The 23,314-nt window shown below is 37.8% G+C and overlaps 1 protein-coding gene across 2 annotated transcripts in view; it reads right to left on the reverse strand.

The window, feature by feature from the left end:
• wdfy4 (WDFY family member 4) overlaps positions 1–23,314 on the reverse strand; it is a 60,341-nt gene that overhangs the window by 9,576 nt on the left and 27,451 nt on the right. For both annotated transcript variants that reach the window (XM_015377679.1, XM_015377678.1), the window contains exons 42-57: positions 19,924–20,001; positions 19,631–19,822; positions 18,896–18,962; positions 18,526–18,740; positions 16,139–16,287; positions 15,940–16,054; positions 15,132–15,217; positions 14,988–15,050; positions 9,567–9,609; positions 9,319–9,438; positions 8,891–9,014; positions 8,706–8,812; positions 6,115–6,265; positions 2,166–2,257; positions 933–1,142; positions 702–822 (exon numbers count right to left, since the gene is read on the reverse strand). In XM_015377679.1, the coding sequence (XP_015233165.1) occupies positions 702–822; positions 933–1,142; positions 2,166–2,257; positions 6,115–6,265; positions 8,706–8,812; positions 8,891–9,014; positions 9,319–9,438; positions 9,567–9,609; positions 14,988–15,050; positions 15,132–15,217; positions 15,940–16,054; positions 16,139–16,287; positions 18,526–18,740; positions 18,896–18,962; positions 19,631–19,822; positions 19,924–20,001 (1,933 nt within the window). The remainder of the gene's footprint in view (positions 1–701; positions 823–932; positions 1,143–2,165; positions 2,258–6,114; positions 6,266–8,705; positions 8,813–8,890; positions 9,015–9,318; positions 9,439–9,566; positions 9,610–14,987; positions 15,051–15,131; positions 15,218–15,939; positions 16,055–16,138; positions 16,288–18,525; positions 18,741–18,895; positions 18,963–19,630; positions 19,823–19,923; positions 20,002–23,314) is intronic.

The following is a 23,314-nucleotide window of genomic DNA, read 5'->3' on the forward strand; positions in this document are numbered from 1 at the left end:
TCTTCTTGGCTTCAGGTTAAGAGTAATTTAGCAAAACCATCCCCCCCAAAAAAAAAAAATCTGACCGCTTTTTTATGTGTCTCTTTAAGTTTTGTTCTACAGCTACAGAGACCGACCCAGGGTTCGGACCCCTTTCACACTTAATTTAAGCAGGACACTGTGTTGTGTTTTTTCGTGGCGTCAGAAATTTCTTCTCTGAAGCTCCAAGTTCATCTCACTTTGCAGTTCAGAGACTTTATAGGAGTGGTTGACTTTAACCCCCTTTCCTCACGTTATATACAAAGATGCAAGATGGTCCCCTGGTCCAATTTAAAATGTTTCCTAAAAAAAGGGTACAATAACCTGACCTAAAGATCAACAGAAATCTGTGGACAGACTTTAAAGAAATGCAGTGGACACTGGGATAACTGATTTTGCTGAAACTTGAAGCCTTTTCCTGACAAAACAGTCAAACAAAAAAAAAACATACAAATTTGGAGCAACAAGCATCAGCAAATTTTAATTAGTACCCAAAGGAAATTACTGAGCACAGACAAGAGTGCCAACACTTTTATTCCTACTTTAAAAGTAAATTATGACAATTAAATACAATTTCCTCTGAAGCAAAAGCAAGCACGACATTCATAATAACACAAGCCCAAACCCAATCTGCTCCTAAAGCTTACAGCCCACCTGACCTGACTATGGTTGTATAGCTGTACCTCTGAACGGTTCTGCAGATGTCTTTAGTTTATCCAGTTGGAAAAAAAATGGAGTCGGATGAGAGGGCGAAGACCCATCTTTCTTTGAACCACTGCGAGGAGGATGAGGCTTGGTAAAAAGCTGCCGGAACAGTATAAAATATGAACCACAAAGACATTCTATTTGCAAAAAAACAATATGCATGAATTATTACAAGCAAGAAATAAGTAGATATAATATAGTGTTGTTACCTGTCTGGGAATTTGGCCAAAGTTGCTAACATATCCTAAGATTGTACTCTTGATCATGGGGTCTTTTGCATATTGTCGTCCTCTCTGGGCATAGAAATAAGGGTGGAAAGTATTCACACTTTCCACTGCAGCTGAACCTTGTTGTCTGTAACCAAAGATCAGGTCGATCCACAGGTGGAGGCGAGAGCTCACATAGTCACTTTCCAGGGCCTAGCAGGAGTTGGAGTACAGCAAGCAACTAGTTAAGCCATATTACAGAAGAACTGATGCAATCTGCAGACATAAGAATCATTGTGGGACAAAACAACACAACGCACATTTGTAATATCAAAGTTTACTCCATGCAAGAATTCTTTGCAATAGTGAAGGCGATTATATTATACAGGTGCACAATGATTTCTTCTAAAAGTCAATTTAGCAGTCCAGAAACTGGAGAAGGCTTAAGAGCTGTGTTATGAGCTTGTCTTCATGTTGGAATTAGAGAATGATTTGGCTGGAATTAGCCAGAGATTGGTTTCGAGGAGTTAATAAGGGAAAGTGGGCATTATGACCAGCTACATCCTTGCTGTAATAAACCCATTCTGAAAAAGAAAACATAACAAGGATATTTTGTCCTGAGTTAATTTGTCTGTGGGAGAAAAAAAAAACAATCTTCTGAAGTCACTAATTTTATGAGAATGTTAGAGAATATGAGAGGTTCAGTAGATTATAGAGTGATAAGCATCATAGATGCCTCAGGAGTGAAAACAGGGAGGGTCACACACACAAAAAAATCATAGCAACAAAGATACACAATAAAAGAGTCTGACAGAGAAGAAAAGAAAGAACATTCAGCCAATTAACAGCTGAAATAATGGCTTTATGAAAAAAGAGAATCCTTGTGCCTGCATGAATCACTTTAAATAGCAAAGCTGTCAGAATCCAAACCTTACAAACATGGCTATTTAGAACAACACTGATCATATTCACAACACAGCTGAAAGAATCTAAAGAATAAAACCGTGGCTGTTAGGAAAAAGCTCTTCTAGTGTTGCTGAAAGAATGAGGGCAAACATCTATGCTGTCATGTATACAGTGGACATTTGTTTAGAGATACCAAAATGGAGAACTTTCTTTCTAAATAAATCAGACTGTATTGACAAACATTAGGGCCTTTTGGGAAAAGTCTCACTAAGAACTGGTCAGGCTGACCAATGGGAACAAAGGAGCCTAGTGAGGTCAGGTGTTACTGACCTCTCGATGGATCCTAATGAACTCCTGGGGGTCACCTTTCGCCCAAGGAGGCAGTTCAACATCTCCCAGAGCAGTACCGTCCTCCATACAACCTGAAATCATGTAGACATATCACATCACACAGTGGGAGCCTAACTGCAAACTGTGCAGCTTTATAAAAAGATGTAAAACATGTTTAAAACAGTCTGTCAATGTAGAAAATAATGCCAAGAATACTAATGTAAAACATTATTTGGATTTTGTATATTCATGAAACAGAACCTAATGTACATCATATTTGACGCATTTATATGCAAATCTGGTGAAAATATGAGAAAAGCATTCAAAGAAATTCCTCTTTTATTGGAGATGCATAATCTCACTTTGAAACTTTTTTTGAAGAGCAATCAACCTTTGGTTATTGCTTAGGGTTATCAACCTTTGAGAGATCCAATAATGATCCTTTTTTAAATTTTACTTATGGAGGTCTATACACTTATCTAGAACCATATCTTCTAATACTTCAAAGAGTCCATAATACCACGTAAACTAGATCCTCCATACTAAACGCTACACATATAGTGCATTTTTATAGCCTCAGTTGAACACCAATGCCACCTGTAGTGTTTCTTGTCAAAAGGCTTAGCCTTATAACCTTGTCGAATTAAAGCCTTTCCTGTGCTTAGTAGAGAGAATGACACACTCACATTGCCTTCATACTACTACACTGCAGCAAATGAAATGTTATCGCCACAAAACCCAGACTGTCATTGGTATTTTGCAAACTGACCTGCACTATTCAAAAGCCACATTTATATCACTATAACACAATCAGCACAACTGCAACTCAAATTTTACAGTCGTGACTAAAACACAACATTCCTGTATCAGGCAGGCAAAATTGATGAAAGGCTTTCTTTACCTTAGACTGTAGGACTTTTACACTAATAAAACCTGACCTTCTTCTGAGAACAGGACACGTTTATGACAAATACATGTCATTCCCAGATGGTCAGTTTTTAATCAAAAAAAGAGCGACATGCTTAATTCATGAAAAAGCAAGATACCCACTCACACCACATCACAACAGTTAATTCCACACCACTGATCCCAATATAGACACATTATTCCGAACCAATGGAATTTAAGTTTACAATTTAAAAGTTTCATAGGTAAAGACAAGAGGGCTTGATTTTCCTTATAGTACCTTGATTTCTTCATCTTTAGACCTATGTGACATGTTTTTAATACACCGGTTTACATGGCAAGATACTAAGCGGTGTGATGCGGACTTCAGTCTCATCTAACTCAAGCACACAAGTTCAGTTAAAGTCCAAAGAGATTGGGAATAGTCTGAGGTTTGTATTTGCAAATGTTTTTTTTCTGTTGTGCTTTAGAGATCGTGTGTTAGAAAGTGTTTAACTATTTAAGACTAATCCCTTTTCCATTGAAAATCAAGGGGTTTAAATAGTTGGGACTATTTTTACGTCAGTAAAAGGAATCCTAGGTATTTTTGTGCTTTGTTTTCCATTACTCTGAAAGGCTATGTAACATTTACTTAAATCATCCTGATGACGTATGGGCATGTGGTGAGAAAACTACCCTTCACCTCCAACACAGTGGTTGGTGGTATTAGAAAACAAATGCAACTTCTGTAATAACATGTGCATGTAGTATTCAAAGTTAAGTAAGCATTTTAACCAAATAAATGCTTAAAAACTATACATATGATTTTTTTTGTGTATAGTGTTTTTTTTTTTTTTTTTTGGCATGATGCTTTCACAGCTAAGTTGCTAAGATCTTTGAGGGTGAGGCATTCATTAAAATCAAAGTTTGCAATTTTGCATGTTTTTGTGTTGTGGGATGATAAACCCCAAATAAAGGAAATAACGTTGTTAATAAACACTTTAAGCAGGTCCTGAAGGCAGCGGGTGTAAAACTGCAGCATTGTTTTCAGCCCCGGAAATGAACAGCATCATACATAGGATTGTGGAAGTACATTTACGTTGCCTGGTGCAACAAGCCAATTGGAGCTATATAAATGAACTGAATAGAACTGAGTTTTAAAACATGAAAAGGAAGATGCTTAGACTCATTTATGTGGGTGTAACTTTCAAAAACCATAACAGGACATAGAAAAACAATTATGTTAATAAAATATGTCTACAACGATGTTTGGTCGGGCTGTTTCCTGTAATTTGAAAAGATTTTTCCCTGTTGGTTTTGGGGTGTGTTTTTTTTTTTATAATTTGTATTTTAATAACAGCAACCACTCTACATTTTAGTGGTGGCCTAGTTTGGTGTCCATGGAGAGAAGAGTGATGTCTGTGATAGAAAACAAAAGATCTGATTCTGTACAGAGCATCACCATCTGAGTATTTCCTAAAGTAAAGATTTTTATCTCAGTGACACCACTGCCATTATTTTAGAGTCAATCTTTCTTAATTTATAAAAGAAAATCAGATTATAGATTCCATTGGTCAAGCTCTTTCTTTGAGGTTCTATTGACTTTCGCTTTTTATATCTTTCAAAAGTCGGCAGACAGTAAACAGGGTTAGAGAGAGGGGGGAAGGCATGTGTTGTTGTTATGTGTTTCTTAATAGCGCCCAATGGCTCAGACATTTCTACCAATAACTTCCTTTTCTCTGCCACTGATCCCTTTGGCCCATTGCTTCTGTTTTCAATCCTTACCTTCTCACAGTGAAAGAGCTTTTGTTCCCAGTAACTATATCTACTCTGTTTTTACACCTAGCTTGTACTGCTGGCTCAGAGCAAATCTGTTAGAAATTGGATCTATTTGTCTTCTAAAGCCTTAAAGTGCTCATACCTAAAATGAATGTAGCTCATAAAAGAAGTATGATTTTTATGCAAGTGATGAAGCTCACTATATATAAGTAAAGCCTGTTTGTGTTTGCTGCTGCCTTTTAATGCTGTTTCAAGCTTATTAGCTGCAAAATCTTTGTAGCAAACTGTGTTAAATGCAGATGTAAACACACAGTTATTCTAAAATGTAGCCTGATCATGGATTTAAAATTAGGTTTCTGGGGTTTAAATCTAAAGCTTAGACCTAATCTTACTCTCCATTACAATTTTATGTTGTTCACAGTGCAATATCCAATTGATTTAGGGAATATGAAGACATTTTTGATATATGGTTGCTATCCTGTGATAATTTGGTTCTCTTTTGATCATATGCTGTATATTATAGGCAAAAAAATCAATGGCTTTTTGACATCATGTCTGGGTTTGAATATATCTGTTCTATTTACCTGTAGTTTAAACTGACTAATAGTATTCCAACAGTGTTATTTCCTTATATACTTTTTAAAACATCTTTGATAGGGTATATCTACTGCAGTCTCTGACCAATCTATTTGTGTTAATTTACCATATCCGATTCACTTTGGTACAAAATCAAAAATGACACGTCAACATTTGGAGCAAATGTGAGCTTTGTGAGACAGTTCAAAAATGTATGTTATTGTTTGAATTAATTAAAATATATTTAGCATCCCATTCAGTGTCTTTCATGAGTGAGTGAACGGAAAATGTCTTTTGAACTTAAATTGAGAAAGCTTCCTGGATGGGAAAATAAACGCCTTCAAACTTGGAAAAAAAAAGTCCAGTGGTTTATTTTTTAACTTTTTTGTTTCTTTGAAATGACTATGACCTGAAAGACAGAATCTTCATTAGCACATGTATCCAATATTACTATGAAAATATATAAAACAAAAAAAAAACAACTTAAATGATGATCAAGGTTGTGTTAAAAGAAAATTTAAAAAGACCAAAAGCTCAAAATTATATCTGTTGACAAATTTCTGCAACCAATAACAAAAGTTTGAATAAGTTGATGAAACTTCTCTGATGCCTTAATATTTTACACGTTTAGCCCCCTGCCTTTTAAAATCAAGAAACAACACATGTAGGTTTGGTATTGTAAACAAAGAGAAGCGTTTAAGAGCCTGACCCAGCTGGATGTGGTTGGAGTTCAGCAGAAAGTCTGGCAGGTAGAAGAACTCTGGTATCAGTTCCCTGACGTCTCCCATGTTGTCCCTGGAGGAAGACTCCCACTCTTTTCTTATGCTGTAGAACATCCGTTCAGGGATATCAAACCCTCCCTGTGATGGGATGAAAAATACCACTGTCAGACATCCAGCACGCTGCCAGGTTCAACTTTAAGACAGGCAAGCTGAAAAAAAAAAGTGAAACAGTGTAATTTTCTGAAATGAACCAAATATTACATTGTTCACATAAGCACTGGATATGTGCTGCTATTAGAAGAACGCTTTTCATCATCATGTAAAATTCTATAATTCCAATGCAAATCTCATGAGAAGGAATGTAATTTGAAATAAAACAATTACCTCAATGAATGAAAATAGCATATACAGCAGTAAACTCAGTTAAAGATGCAAATTCAGTTATGGATATTACTGCAAGCCCGTTATGTGCTTTAGAAGACAAAAAGGCTTCCCAGTTCACCAGATGAACATCTTTATTGCTTTATTCAGACTATCAAATATGCATGCCTTTTCATTATAATCAACCGGATGCTCGACTTTCAATTGCCAACATCTGTGGCTATTTGGATGGGCTTCTTTTATGTGCTGTTTGTAATTATTTGCATATATATTAAAAATATCTATAATTTGCTTTCAGACTAAAAAGTAGACGGTTGAAAATTGCTTATATTAAATCCATGGTATTAGCAAACTAATGTTGGAAAATAACTTTAAAAATAACATGATGATGAATGTCAATAAGAATCCAGAGCACTTTGTTTCGAAGACAACACAAAACAGACTTCAAATGTTCCATTAATCCAAACAAAACATGCAGATAATTGTATACTTGTTTTCTGTATATAATTTACTATTACAGCAACTTATAATTAAGTCAAGTAGACAATATTTATTGCAATTAATTTTATTTCTCTTAAATTGTTTAAAGCTTTCCTTGTAATCTTTATCGCCTTTGATACTATTATTTAAAAATGGATGTAAAGTCTTGCACAAGTATGAGTACTTTTATACCTTTTTACTAGAAGAACCACACACTATTGTGTACTAAATTAATGCTGGTTCTATACAATTGTCAGCTGCATTGAAAACAATGATTGTGAGGAGATTTTGGAGAAAGGGTCTTATGTCACACAGTGAGGAAGGGTTAAGGATGGAAGTTGGTAATGTCTTAAGACCAAAGATACCTTTAATAATTATTTGACAGTTTCAGAAGTTTAGAATGATAGGCCGTTTCTCAATATGCGTTCTTGAGCGTTCTCGTGTGCTCGTGTACTCGTTACACGTCATCAGCCTCAGCCCGAGTACCGTTCCAATTCTCGAGAACGCCAGATCGAGAACGCACCAAATCCCCGGATGTTGTTCTCACCCCGCCCTCTTTATCAAGCATGCATCAGAGCAGACTTGTGCGCTCTTCAAACTGACCGCTTCCCCAGAATGCCCCGCGGCCGCAGCTTGATTCGAGACAGCGCCCACAGTGGTAAGTTAAACATTCCCTTTTCTGCTGCTGTTGTTCTTCAAAAGTACGTTTTGAAATCGTTTGAGGCGATAACATTATACATTTAAGCCTCCCTGTGTGGCCTGTTTACAGAGTTAGTGCAAAATTTAAAAAAAAAGTCCGACGTTGAGCGGACCAGAGTGACCAGCAGACCTCTGAGGGTAACCGCAGCCAGGGCTAAATTTACCCCGTCTGTAGTGCACTTCTCTCTGTCTAGTTATGTGTGAACTACCGCTCGTTCTGATGGCGGTTTTTTTACTTTAATTCGGCCAATTTCTGTAATTTTTTAAAATGTTTTTTAAGCTTTAGAAATTAAAAATATTGTTTTCAAAATGTTTTGTGTAGGGAATAAATAGTTTTGACTGTTAAAGAAACGCTTAAGAACATTGCATGTGATGACGTCACGAGTACGCTTCTGTTCCAATACACATACGTGCTTGCGTGCTCGCGTTCTCGTCAAGTCCGATCTTCCTGCGTTCTCGCCAAGAACGGACTTGACGCGAGTACGTACTCGCGTTCTCGTGAATTGAGAAACGGCCATAGTGTCACAGTGGCATGCCTGCTACAGGCCATCCCTGCCACTTTACCTTCCTTGGCCGGGAGAGGTTGAGAGTAAAGGATTTTACCTTCATCCTCCAGAATCCCATGTGGCTGTCATCAGATTTCAGCAGCATTACAGAACATGCTATTTATTTTCTGTTGATTATGACTAGCTGTTGATAGCAATATGCGTTGTTACTGTTTTATTGCCCGGCCTCTTTGAGTCTTTTTATTTTGAAAAACATTTGACAAAGTGAAACGGTTATAAATACAATTGACAGGAGCAGTTTATGTTAAATGAAATATGTGCATTTAGAAGAAAAGTGAAAGTCTGAGCACTTTTTTTCAAATTTGTTAAATTACTTTAAAGGATCAGCTGCTTCTAGATATATAAAAACTCAAAACTTTCTAATTTGTTTGTTGCATTGTATCATGTGAGCTTATAGGTGTAAAGAACGTGAAATTCTCAATTTCAACCTTCCCATATATGTTTGGCCTCACCTGAAGTGCCTTAAAAGTGTGGGAAAAGGGCTCCATTCTTACGAGGAAGGAGGCCACAATGATGGCAGAGGAGTAGTGGGTACAGTAGTGGCAACGTGTTGACAAAGCTGTAAGTGAGAGACAGCCATATTAAAACAGTAAAGAAAAAAAAAAGGAAGAAGAAGAAGAACAAAAAGTAAAGACACCTTCATCCTCTGTGTTTTCCACCTCTTCATATCTCTCCACAAACATCTGTTTCCTCTTCTCTGTCTGAGCTCCCATTGGCTTGGACAAGTCACGGAAAGTTGAGGCATTCGACAGATCCAGTGTCTATTGATGATAGAAATTAGTTAAAACCAATGCATGATAAAAATGTGTAAGAATGGGGAACTGCAATGATTATAAACCAAAGGGTCATTAATAAAACAATCAGAAATAAATTACACAGATCAGTCATTCTTTAAATATTACTTTTTTTGGGAAAACTATTAGCAGAAAGGAAAGAGCTTGATAGTAAAACACTTTTTCAGTTCATGTTATTTCTGTTCAAAGTTAAAGGAGAGGGACTGAAGCCAAAAAGCCTCAGTTTGCAGACCCCTGGTCTAAAACAGCAGTACCATGTATTGGTTTCTACCTCTGATTGATAGTCAGCCACGATCCAGGGGAAAACTGGATACTGCATCAAATCATTGTATGTCCTTCCAGCAATAGTGTTCAGGTGCATTAAATACTCAAAGTTGCTCATCTCGCCTTTCTAGAGAAAATCAAAACCAAGAAACGGACACCAAACTTGTAAAATACAGCTTCTTAAAGTACTCTAAGTGTAAAAATATTTAACTATTATCATGTAGTGGAGATACGCTTCATGCGTTTTTACTTTACCTGCCATTTGACAAGGGCTGTCTTTTCAACCACTGGCATTTTTCTGAAGCACAATACAAACAAACACTTTGAATTAGCAATAGAGCCAGAGCAGCCCTTTCAAGCACACAATTGCATTGCTTGCCCTGTTGCCTAGCAGCCAGATTTAACCAAAGCCAGAGATGAGAAGCAGCAGCAGCAGGAGCAGCAGCACTTTAAGGCTTTAAGGACGTAAGAAGTTTGTGTACATATCTGTAGGAGCAGTTAAAGAGGTAAGTTAGCAGGAGAATCTCCACCAGCGTAAGGTAGAAGGATTTCACACGGACATAATTTTGGTGTTTAGTTAAACCCAGTCGACTTATTCCTTCAAAATATTTCCTGCTTAACAGCTTAGAAAACAAGACATAGCTTATCGTGGATTTTTGCCTTGTCTGTAATATCTTAACATATATTTAGTAGAACAGAAACTAAAAAGCAGAATTGGAGCAGTTAAAATTCACTGTACAGTAAGTAACATGGCCATAAAGTTAAATGGACCTCAAGTGCTAAGCAACAGTAATAAACAAATAAAGAGGGTTCATCATTCAAATTTCAAGTGTTTTGAGAACTTAATCAAATTCTGGACACAGGGAAAATAAAACAGCTGAAATTCAAAAAAGTACAACCTTTATGTGAAACATTTCGAATTAGAATTGCAGCTGAATTTGATATGAATGTAAAGTTAAATCTAAATATTTTAATGCATTGCATAAACAGCTTTTTTTTAATTCTGCTGTCTGATGAAAACTCCTCCTATTTTGGGTGTGTAGGATAACCAAAATGATCAAATTTTGCTCAACACAAAACACATTTTAAAAATAATATAATCTTTTGTAGATATTTTCCCCTGTTTTCTTTAAAACCTAAAGCGGATAGTTAATGTCAATGTCAATGTCAAATTTATTTATATATAGCAATTTAAAAACAGGTATAAAACTGCACCAAAGTGCTTTACAGAAAAGATAACAACACCAACCAAACAGAATGTAAAAACACTGCTTCATTTAAAAGAATAAAAATTTAAGAAACGTTTTAAAATGATCCAGGCATGGGCGGATTTAATTTGAAGAGGTAAATGGTTCCACAGAATTGGAGCAACAACAGAGAAGGCCTGATCTCCTTTCCTCTTAAGTCGTGTCTGAGGAACTGTCAGTAATGATTGATTATTAGAGCGTAGACTTCTCGACACAGACTGGAATTTTAAGCCGTTAAGGTTAAGCCCAGTGTTATCTAGACCTCTGACCGATTCAGGTTTATATTGGTTTATCTATAGCTATATTGACTGATTATTCCAACCCCAAACACCTGGAACTCCTTAACAATGATGTATCTCAAAGATATAATTTCCATAAAATAAAGGGTTTATTGAAATGCAAATAAAAAAATCCCACTGATTATTGATAAGGGTTTAAATAACTTTTGACAAAATATTATTTCATAAAATGTAAAATAACATTTATTCTTTTGTTATAAACTTCATCATAAACACAGTCTGTCTCATTTAAATATGTATCAATAAATGTACATTAAATTATTCTGACTTGGATTTGTAAATCCCAAGTTTAAATAACAGGTTATGAGTTCACAGGGATCACCGCTGTCATCATTTCATTGCAACACTGAGCCATTTTTGTAAAAAAAACATAAAAAGATATATTACCAACAACACACATTGGGGCTAGGGTTAAGCATGCAAGCCAGCAAATACTATGTCAACGAAAAAGTACCGGGTAGCAGCGTCATACTGTGTGCATGTTTTGAGTAGGAGGAAAATAGTTTGCATCATTATAAAAGAACATAGGGTCGTAATATTAAAAACAACAACCCAAGACATGAGCTTGAAAGATAAAGCTTGGGCCTAAACTGGACTTCTAAATGCACAATGAGCGTTAGCAACAAACAGACACATTACTTAGAAAGTGGCTTTAAAAAAAATTATAACCAAGACAGAATCAAAACAATGTGTGTGAACAAGTCACAATTTTATCTCGAAAAAGGTCCAAAATTTATAGAAACTACTTGGAAAAAAATGTAGAAGGATGCAAAAATCTCTGCTATGTCACAGGTATTTGCCATGCAACCATCCCTCACTGCAGCCGTCTCCAGCTTGATTTCAGTTCCAGGTACAAATAAGATGTTTCTTGTTCTCTTTGCCTTTCTTCTGGCTACCTACTTACTTTACAAAAAGGCCCATTAGTGCCTCAAAGACCTTTAAAAACGGCAATGCTTGCAAATTTTATTCTAACATTTATCAAGAGAAATAATTTTGGTAATTTTAACTGAAATCTAAAAATGATAGTTTGATTTAACCCAAGACAAAAAAAAAGGTTGTGTATTTTTTTAAGTGTAAATATCTGTTTAAAAAAAAAAAATATTTAGTTTAAAAGGTGAGTTTGTATTTTAAATGTATCCACCGTCTAGCAACGACCAAATTATTTTGTAGCTCTGCACTAAATCAATCATTGCATTTGGCTCGGTTTGTGTTATCTAATTGGAGGCAATAATTTCATGCAATAGTTTCCTATAGGAGGTTATAATAGGAACAAGCACCAGCAGATAACCTCTCTCATCCTGAGGATGATGAATGAGGCAAGAGAGGGCCTTGGGGTGTTACGCAGACACAAACAGAAACACACCTTGCTCTTTTAGACAGGGAGGGGAGAAGAGCAAAGCCCTCATTAAACTCCCAACATTCCCCAACTATCATTTATCAAAGTCCTGATTTGACTCTTTGTGTACACAAACACGCATATAACACACTGCATGGGTGACTGTCCAAATACACACACGCTATTTATGATCGAAAAGAGCCCAAAAACAAAATCAGTTGAGTGTTGATAACATCAGAGCACTGTGTTTCCTTGCTGTCGCCTCACTCCTATTGTTCCCCTGCATTAGCCTTAATTAGAGAGTAGTGCTCTTAAATAGCCCCATGGGCAACTGAGGGTGAGCACACTAATGCAGAGACAATGCTGTGACACACATGCTGCTCAACTTCTCATTCCTCAGAGTGCATGCTTTCCCCGCTGCCCCCGGCCATACAAAGACCCTTGTCTTTGAATAAATCACATCAGCCAAACATGCACGTAGTTACACATTAACATACACAAAACACATTCATTTCATAGAGTACTGTACGCATGCTGTAGATCCGACATGGTGCTTTAAAAATAGTAATGTCCAATTAAAGGTTTCTTCTGGTCTTCTATTTCTAGCATAAAAAAAATATGCTCAGTAAATAAGAAATAAAAACATGTTCAAATGATGAAAAAACATATTCACACTAACCTCGTCCTGTGCAAAAAAAAAAAAAAAAAAATTATTTTAACCCTCAAACCTTTAAGTGGACATTGCTACCCTCAGTGGTAACAACTACCTAGAAGCAGTTCTGATGGCTATCACAATTTTGGCCCAATTTATTTATCTAACTTGTTTAAACTCAGTCGCATTAGGGGATTTTTAAGCATAACTGGCCTGTTAATAGTCACACCACAGCATTTCAATTTGATTTAAATCTGTATTTTGAATAGTCCAATGCAAAACCTTAATTCATCATGGAATTTTCTTTTTTGAATCAGATCGGCTTCTTAATCAAACTTTGGTAACAGCCTAATTTTATCAATAGATTGACCAGAAATTCTCTTTCAGGATTATTCAGGTAGATTTCATTGTTTCTTTAATAATGGGAATTTTCCAGTGGCAGCAAATCAACCTCACACCATCATACTACCAGCACAATGTTTCACTGCCAGTGGGATGTTCTGTTTTATGTTTTTGTTTTAGGTGAGCGTTTGTTTGTCCTATGACACCTCGTTTCCCAAGTGTCTTGTTGAATCTGGCCTTCACTGAGGCAAGGGAGGTCCTTAGAGCTTTAGATGTTTTTCCTGAGTTTTTTGGAGCTCCTGAATAAATCTTTTAGGCCTACGTGAAAAGGCGTTTTTGGCCAGCCAGTCAGAAAGATGCCCTACTTTTCCATGTTTTCTCCTTTTCACTGTGTCGAGAGCCTTGGAAACTGCTTCCTAACCCCTTTAAGGCTAATATATAGTTGTTGATTTTTCTAAATATCTTCATTTATTTTTGTTTTTTCCAGTCACTTTCCTGTTATCAAACATCTTGGACTAAATCACTTCTTGACTCTACAGGTCCATCAATTATCAAGCCTAAGGTGAGTACCGATTTTCTGAAAATTATACGACATAGTTAGAAAGTAATTACTGTTTCACATGGGCCATGTTGGTTTAGACAGATGTATTCCTTTCATTATGGCTGTTTTATCTACTAAGTTATTTTTGTCAAATATTAAATTTGGTTATAATGAAATATTAAAGTGTAAGAGCAGATGTCAAAAACAGGAAGCTGAAGTAATCTGCCGGATGCTTTTCTTTGCTTTTCAGTACGATGCCCAAAAAAAAGCAAACAAATAAAGAACAGGTGACCATGAAGTTTGCCAGGAAACAATTGAAGATAACTATGGACGGAAGCTATAGACTTACACTTAGCAAGATGAGATTAACCACTGCCCCAAGATGTCTCAATCTAATCCAGGTATCTGAGCTGAACCTTAGTCGCAACTATATCAAGAGGCTTCCTGATGACATTGGGAGGTTGACATCACTCAAATGGCTTGATCTACACACCAACAAGCTGGAGTCTGTGCCCGAGTCCATAGGCAAGTTGGTGGGACTTACTCACCTCAATCTATCAGACAACTGCCTAAACTCTGATGGCTTACCATCCTCACTGGGTTTTCTCTGCAACTTGAAGACTCTCAACCTTGGACAGAACCAGCTAAACTCTCTGCCTCCCACCTTGGAGCGGTTGGACCAACTCCAGGAGTTATCTCTGTTTGATAACCTTTTTACTAAAGTACCTGATTTTGTAGAAAAAATGGGAAACCTCACCAAGTTAAATCTCAGAGGAAATCCTTTAACATCTGCTCAAGCCAACACTGAGAAGACGAAAAGTGAAAAGACAGAGCAGGAAGACAAGTTAGTGGTGTTTGACAGCAGCTCTGAGAGCATAGGGATGGATTGATGACACCAAATTCTGTTGCTGCATTGACCCAGGATGTTCTGAGAATTAACGCAAAGAAGTGAACAGTGAACTCATCAACCATCACTGATTTGACTAAAAATGAAGAAGCAATTTTAAAAGCAGTCCTAAAACATTTCATTTGAATTTCTAAACAATTCATTTGTGTTTTTTACACGAATAAAACAGATCTGATACACCAAATAAAAGCAGTTCTTTTTACAACGTGATGAGTTTTAACCTCAGACAGAGCCAGCTGGATGCCAAGTGTTTCACCTTGGAGCATTTAGGAAGTCTCAATGTTAGACTCTACCAGCATCATCAAAAGGACAGTAGTGAGTTTATAAGGAAATAAAAAAAGATAGTACTTACTTTGCATTAGCGATGACCTCAGCAACTGCTCTGCCTTTTAATGCTGGCACCACAGTGCTAAGTCTGAAGAAAAAAAAATTAAAGGTCAAAGTGAATTGTCTGACAAAAACCTTTACCATCCATGTTTAATTCAAACCTTGTTACCTTTTATATGCAGAGACGTGGTCTTTATTCAGGAATACAAGGAATGCAGAGTGTCCATTTTTCATGAAAATCTCAATGGCATTGTCCTGATTTAGCAGACAGATACATTGGATTTTTAACAAGAACATGATAATATTTGTTATCTTATGTTCATGTGGAGCATCTGAAACAGCTGCACTTTTTCCACATTTTTTATTATTTTATTATATTTCCTTATTCCAAATGGTTTTAAATTAATCAAGGAAAGGGTTTTGAAAAAATATGGAAATGTGACTTCTTAATTTTCGTTTATATTTTTTAATTGTTTAATTTTTGTTTGGATTTTTTTCTTTTCATTTTTTAAAAGGTTCATAATTTTTCTTGAACTGTTTCAAGAAATAATTTTTCATGTAAAGATTAAAAAAGCAACAAAAGATAACTTGTAAGTATTTAATATAGATTCATGTATAGACTATTGCAGGAGTGGTGGCTTTGTGGGGCATATAGCTTGGAATCCTGAGGTTCTGAGTTCGAGCCCCACTCCCACAGACTGCCACTCTGAGCAAAGACCCTTAACCCCACACTGCTCTCCGGGCACCTCTCAATGGCAGCCCCCTGCTCCCCAAGGGGATAGGTTAAATGCAGAGGTAAATTTCTTCAAAATTAAATCAATAAAATTCAATGAAAAATATATATATTTTTTTTTTTTTCTTGTGTTGATTATGCTCCAAGTTTCTTTTAACCAATGTGTAATACGTGGAAAAATTATCTTCAAATTTGTGCTGTTGTGATAAGAGGAAATATCAATGAGATTAATCTGATGACTCACCTCTAAAAGAAAGCGCATGAAGCGAGCCTCCTTAATATCCTCATAAAGCCAGCGCCTGCAAGTGGCTGACGGCAGCTCTTTGCTCAGCATGGTGGAAATAAAGGAATCCTTTACGCTGGCAGATGTGGACATAGAAGAAGCCCTGTTTACTACATTATGTTGACCTAAGAAAACTGCAGCACTAGGAGGGTTGATGTACCTGCTCTGGAAGTGTGTCCTGCAGCAAACATCTCCAGCAGAGGTCAGAGTGAATCCCTCACACAAGAGCAGACAGTCCTTCCCAAAGAGCAGCAATCCTTCAGTCACACGGAGGCCACTCACCATCACCACAGACATCTTTGCCTGTATCTGCACAATGGGAAACACATAGACACCAAATCTGTTCACAACTCTGCTAAGTATGAATCTGAAGGCTTAAAATAATAGGTTTTGCGGATATGACAGAACTCAGTCTTCTCCTAAAGGTTTTCATAAGCTTGAGTCACGCAGACCGAAAGATCTTTGACCTCTAGGGGTAAGAACTGAAATAACATGACAGAGTCTGATTTACCTATTCAGAATTTTAGTTCTTAAGGAATATTGTGTTGAAAAACCTAAATAAAATTTCAGTTTTGGTTCAATGGTATTGGAAGTTTCTTCAAAATGCTACATACACTCCAATTAGATTCCCAGGAAAACAGCTGTTTTTCTACTTTATTATCCTGTGTTTTTTACCCCAAACCCATCTCAAGCTTTTGATGCAGAATAGCTCCAAACTAATCGTCTGACCAGACCAACAGTTCAGTAAACGTCTCAGGACATATCTGGTAAACTTCCTAAGCTTATGTTTGCTTCTTTTTTTGGCATCACTCACAAAACCAGTACGCATAAACAGACAAATGTAAACATGTGGGGATCCAAAGACACCTCTCTTTGCTGCACTTTAAACATTTTCTTCCCCTGTGCTACCATCCTGTAGGTGCTGAGATGAAAGTGGATTGTCTAGCCTGGCTACTAGAGATGGAACTCAGTTAAAAGTCAGATTTAAAGGGCGATTTTGCTTTCCCACACTAAATACATGCACTTCGACGGAAAAGTACACAGTTAGTTTGAGATAATGCAGCTGCAACAAAGATTTATCTTTTTAAGGTCTCATGCATATCTTTATTGAGGGTACCAACAGATGTGTCTATACACTGAGCCCCATATAGGAAGCTCTGTGCACACAAGAGCATTATTATTCTCTGAGGGCATTACACGGCAGACCTGCAGGAACTTCTTTACTTGATTGATCGTTTTAATCATTATTAAAAAGACACAGTTGAACACTTCATTATCAGATCTGATTGATGGGTAGGAGAAGGACCAGCCCCGTTTCCTCCTGGGCCACAGTGGATCCACATACTGCTTTCAGCGCTGGCTGTAGCTAATGCTAACTGCATCGTGATAATGCGTGGCTAATCTTATTGTCTCTCTTGATTTCACAATGAGTGGATGCACCTGGGTGGCTTAATGCTGCGAGTCCACTGGGAGGCAAGCATCCTAAAAAAAAAAAAAAAAACACCCAAAAAAACATATGGGGTCCCAACAAACCCGGAGGGCCCCCACAATTTATACTAATCAAATCAAAGTCCCTTCCCCCAGACACGCAGCCACACACTTTGTGGACAAGGAGGAGGTTCTGCTTGGCCTTTATTAGGAGAATTAATCACTGCCACAAACACAATAGCAAAGCTGATAAGTGATCAGAAGCTGTTGTCTTAAAGCACGCAGAAACACACTATGATGGATGCGATCACTTATCATGTGAAGGTGTTTAACAGGAGTCAAGGTGAGTGAGTCCTCACTGGACTATATCGTTTAAGATGACATCAGACAGCACATGCTGTCACACATAGCAAGCGGATTAAACTAGCAGAATTTTTTATGAAAAATTTAATCCAAAACAATAAACTGATTTCCTTATCTTTGGTCCAGACAGATACGCACTATCAGCCTGCAAGCGATTTAGCTGGCGATGTGGAAGGAGGGAAGAGGAGGACTTTTATTGACTGAGAGCCTAATGTCAGACCATTGATTTCTCCCCACACACATTATTGCCATAATCACACTATTGGCTCTGGCAAGCTAATTATGAGTGGGTCTCCCTTTGTGTGAATGTTCGGCTGTGAGTGTGTGTGCATTTTTCAGAGCTAATGACTGTGTTCATTTGACAAGAAGCTCAGCGGGAGACGAGTGCTGAACCACTGCAAGACAACAGGACACACCAGCACACATCACACACTCACTAAGCGGATGGAAGACAGCTTGCATCACCTCCTACTGCTTTTATTAATACTTCTGTCAGAAACATTAAAAGACGCGGCTGGTTGCCGGAGCGATCAGAGGGCCCTGTCAACATGCGCATGGTTTCTAACTCGCTGTGCTGAGCCTCAACATTAAAATATTTTACTAATGAGGAAAGATGAAGTCCTGATAGCAGCGCTGAGCTTCTGGAATCCCTTCGTCTGCATCAGATAATTATGAATGTGAGTATTAGAAGAGTTGGGAGGAGATGCACTTGTATTTAGAGTTGGCAGACCGAAACGCCATCCAACGCCACAGTACCTTCTCTCCAGAGTGCAGCTCTTGGAGGATGATCCGCATGTCAGGGCAGTCTTGTGTGCTTGAGCAGGGTTCAGGGGTGAAAAGGTCAGGCGAACCCTCCACGATTGACGGTGTCTCATTCAAAGCTGGGAAAAACGTCAGACGCTCACAGCTCTGTTGTCCCTCTGCTTCATCATCTTTAACCTCTGTGTCAATGTCACACAAGATCTTTGGTTCTGTAAAAAATACATTAAATAATTCCTTTTTGAGGGGCCAAGGAGAGATTGGAATGATAATATATGTAGGTTTTAGTGGCATCTTGTGGGGAAATGTCAAAATGCAAGCAAATTTCAGATTTTTAAGCTGATTCTAAACTTTAAATCTTCTTTACCTGTATCATCATTTGCCCCATTATAGGTCTCTTCAGATCTTAAACCTAGACCCAGTGCTCCAAGCAGCTGCAGTAAAAAAAAAGACGTTTGGCAATTTTAAGTATCACAAAATCAAAGTTAAAACTTTAAAAATAATATCTCAAATTACAACCACAATATCCAATGTATATCTTCGGAACTTTAGGAGATAAATCAACAAAAAGTAAAACATAACTTAAAATGAAAGGAAAAGGCAACATGGTTTTAATGCATGGTGATGATACACCAGACAAGAAGAGCATTTATCAAAGAAGGAACCAGAGGCTTGATGATCCCCTTCTATTTGGAGGATCATGCATTTGTTGTTTCAGTGTCATGCTGTGGATGCTGTTATTCAGCAGGGAGCTAAAAAGGAGCTAAAAACCCCACAGATTTAGAGATTCTCCTTCTCATCTGACAGTCTGACTCTAAGCAGTCAGCTAGAAAATAATTAAGTATAAAACACATACCCATCAAAGTTCAGACCTAAATTTTCAGATGCACTGGAACTAAAGAATGCAAATAGTATTAATGTTTAAATATAAAAATGGTCTATCTGCTTCTGTAGTTGTACTTTGTGTTGGTCTACTGTTTACAAATAAGATATAAAGAGATATTTAGGGTCACAATGTGTAAAGATAATTATGAGTGAATACTGTTGCAAGCCCCAGTTGTTGTTCTGAGTAGGACCTCGAGTCTAATCTGAGAGGCTATACCCGTTTGGATTGTCTCATGGCTTTTCTTCGTATGCGTAGCTTGGTCCTATTGGGTCCTTCAGCAGAATCTTGTACCCAATCTTTGCTCAGCAGCACCCCAGGGCCTGGGCCGAATATTGCTCTCTCCCTCAGCAGCTCGGCCTCCAAATGCAGCCACTGAGAACTCACACGTTCCCACATGGCAGTTTGCATCTGGGGCAGAGAGGAAACAAAAAGTGACAAAAATCACTGGATAGAAACCAATTTTTTGGGTGTCTGGAAAAAAACCCTAAAGGACAGATTTCATGCCCAACCTGTAAGTGGTTTGTCCTCATGTTTTCAAACATACTGTGGCCTTTTTGGCGATGACCCTCCATGTACGACAGAAACTCCTGCAAAGAAAAAAAAGAGCAAAAACAGCTGCAAATAAAAAGAGATAAAGCACAGTGATACGTTTAAGCAAAGACTGCGCACACACTCTCAAACAAATAAATGCAAACACGCATAATGGTGTTGTTGTCTCCTCATGCAATTACAATGCATTCATACAATTACATCTGTGTTAAATTGCATTCACTGGGCAAAACAAGCTAGTGGCTACAGTCCTACAATAACCTTGTGTTCAAATATAATCATTTGTTGGTGTGATCTAATTAACATTAACATTAATATCACCGATCCTCTCCACAGCCAGAGCCAAGGTTAGTTTCTATGAGCACCTTTATTGTGTGTGTGTGTGTCTGCGGGTGCTTTTCTTTTCTTTTTTTTAAGGTCGATTAAAAGAGAAAAGCAATGAAAAACTCCCCAAACAGAGCCGTGTGTTGACACTGCACAATGCTCTTGTTCGACACACTGGGATCATATTCCGACTGTTAACTGCTTCATTAAACCCATCATCACAGCGGTGTTCGCTTGGAGACTACTGAAACAACATGTGTCCATCTTCACAGCTGACCCAGGAAAGCCGTTTAATTGAGTGAGCGAGTGCGCAGTAACTCTTTATATCGAGTATTATTTACAAATGATACTTTTTTTTTGCATAGGGTGGAATAAATAAACGGATTAAAAAAATTATTCATTTATTTCAAAGCAGCACAATAAAGGAAAAACACTTCAGGGGAGCAGATGCATCAGTTTTAGATGAGTTACACGGTGAACGTGTTCATAGAAGTGAACAAACTTTGACAGGCTCTTTGTTGAAAAAAACAAATTGTTTTCTTAAATGGCCGGCTGCCTATCCAAATGAGAAGTTGCACCGGGAAGGAAAATAGAAGATGAATTTAAAGTGAGATTACAGAAAAATAAGGAATAATGAAGTTTGCAGACTAGAGGCGCGTTGCGACAAACAGCAAGTTGGCGTCATCGTCTCTAATTTCATTCCTTCATTTGGACAAATATAAGTAATATATAGCATTAATTACCCTATTTAGCAGATAGGAACCTCATTGGCTTTTTAAAATGCTGCATTAAATACATAACTCATCTCTTCCCTCTGCAATTAACATCAGAACATCGCGCTCATTTCCATTTTAATGACTTCCCAACAATACGCCACCTTTGACGATAAGGCAACATAATGTCAACTTCATTCTGAGCTGGCAGTGAATGTGTAATGAACTTAACGTGATCATTAGTGCTGTTAATTATCTTTCTAATATGAGGACACAGATATGATTACGGAAACTGCAATCGCTGATGAAATAAATCTCTGGAAGGATTGCACTGAAGCTTAACTGAGGACAAAGTCTGCTTATCAGTTTTATATCCTCCTTCATTACCTACAGTAGATCTATTGAAATGGTTATAAAAATAGGTGCTCTAAAAAGACCCCCTGTCAAAATGCCAGCTTTAGTTTAACTTAAAAAAAAACTTTGAGAATTATTTTGCAACCTACTCTGCTTTTAATTTAAAATAAATCCTATACAATTAGAAAGTAAATAAATAAACACACAGCTGGAAAAAACTGGCTGTCTGCACATCCTCCAGACTAGAGTTACTCTGATACTCCTTTTCATTTAGTTTTATTAGCTTCAAATTTTTCAGAGCTAAACTGGATGTTATAAATGTTTTACTTTTGGTTTTAAACCTTTCCATAGCTCCCGGAAAGCTGAAAATCCAAGCATATCAGAATAATTGTGTCAATCTGAAAAGGACTTTTACAAAAGGTGCGTCCTTTAAAAAAGGTAGAGTGCACAAGTGTTACTTAAAAACCGAAGGACTGCTACTTAAGATTACAATACGTCGGAATTGAATCATGGTCTGCATAGTGGGGCAGTGGGTATTGCTGCTGCCTTGCAGCAAGAAGGTTTTGGGTTCAATTGCCAGTCTGGGGCCTTTCTGCATGGAGTTTACATGTTCTCCCTGTGCATGCGTGGCTTCTGTCTTGGTACTCTGGCTTCCTCCCACAGGTTAATTGGCTTCTCTACATTTTCCTTAGGTATGCATGGTTGTTTGTCCTTGCGATGGACTGGTGACCTGTCCAGGGTGTACCCCACCTCTCGCCCCAACAGTTGGAGATAGGCACCAGCGTGTCAGAAATGGATGGATGGAATTGAATCAGTTCAGGGTATATACCCTGTAAACCAAGTCATTACACATTTTAATTTTTACCAGATTTGTTTGCTTTAAAAAAAAAAAAAAAAAAATTTTACAATGAATATAGGACAGGTGTGAAATGATCAATCAAGGTCTCGTTTCAACAGGAGCGGGTTGAGAGCCACCATAAGCTGGATCAAGAGACTATGTTACACTTTACCGCACTTCATAAGCTCACAAGTTGTTGAATGGAGGTCATAAGTTTATGATCCACAAATTAAATAATGGCTGTTATAACTTCACAGTGGGGGATGAATGAGAAGAGAGAGGTGCGGCTGACCATAGCAGGTGATCATTTCCACACCTCTCATTTAAACACAAGCAAGATTCTGCAACGTTTAGGCTTCAAAACTGTGCCAGGATGAAGAAATAAAACCCTCCGCCATCCTCTTCACTCCGTCTCAGCTAGAAAAAAACAATTCATCACCTTCTCTGATAGCCTGTCAGGAACTGATATGATAAAGAACAACATCAAATGAGTAATGTTTTCATCAGATTGCTACCACTGTAATTGCCAACATGATTTCTGTGGGCAAGAGACATGCACAAACAAGAACGTACACATACACTTTTTTGGGGAGTGCAAGACAGACACACAGACGCTGTAATTTCATGCCTGTGTGCCTGAGTAATATGTCCCTGCTCCCTGCTCCAGATGGCTCAACGTCTTAAGCGTTGTGGGGGAACTAATGATGTGGGCCACGTGTTTTTGGGGGGGAGGAAAAAAAAAACCCTACAACAATAAAGGCGTCTTTAACCTTCAGCAGCAAACAGTGTGCTGAGGCTAGTGTTCCCATGGATGGGCCTAACAGATATCAATTACAAAGCCCACTCAGGGGCAATCAGCTGTGATAATCCAAATCTATTTAAAGAAATAACCCCCCCACCTCCCGCAGGGCTGGACGGCCCACAGCACAAGCAGATATGTGTCTTTCGATGGGATTTTGGTGTAGTCTTTTGGGATCGTAAGGCACATGGGAGAACGTAACAACCCCTGATAAGTTAATAGAGAGACAAGTGTGTCCTGTGTGGACAAAGACCTAAAGTTGACCTAAGTTGCCCTGCATTAGCCCCAAAGGTTGATACTGGGCCTATGGTCTACCTGTTGTT

The sequence above is a fragment of the Cyprinodon variegatus genome, unplaced genomic scaffold, assembly GCF_000732505.1.
Source record: "Cyprinodon variegatus isolate N-32 unplaced genomic scaffold, C_variegatus-1.0 Scaffold157, whole genome shotgun sequence".
Lineage (NCBI taxonomy): Eukaryota > Metazoa > Chordata > Actinopteri > Cyprinodontiformes > Cyprinodontidae > Cyprinodon > Cyprinodon variegatus.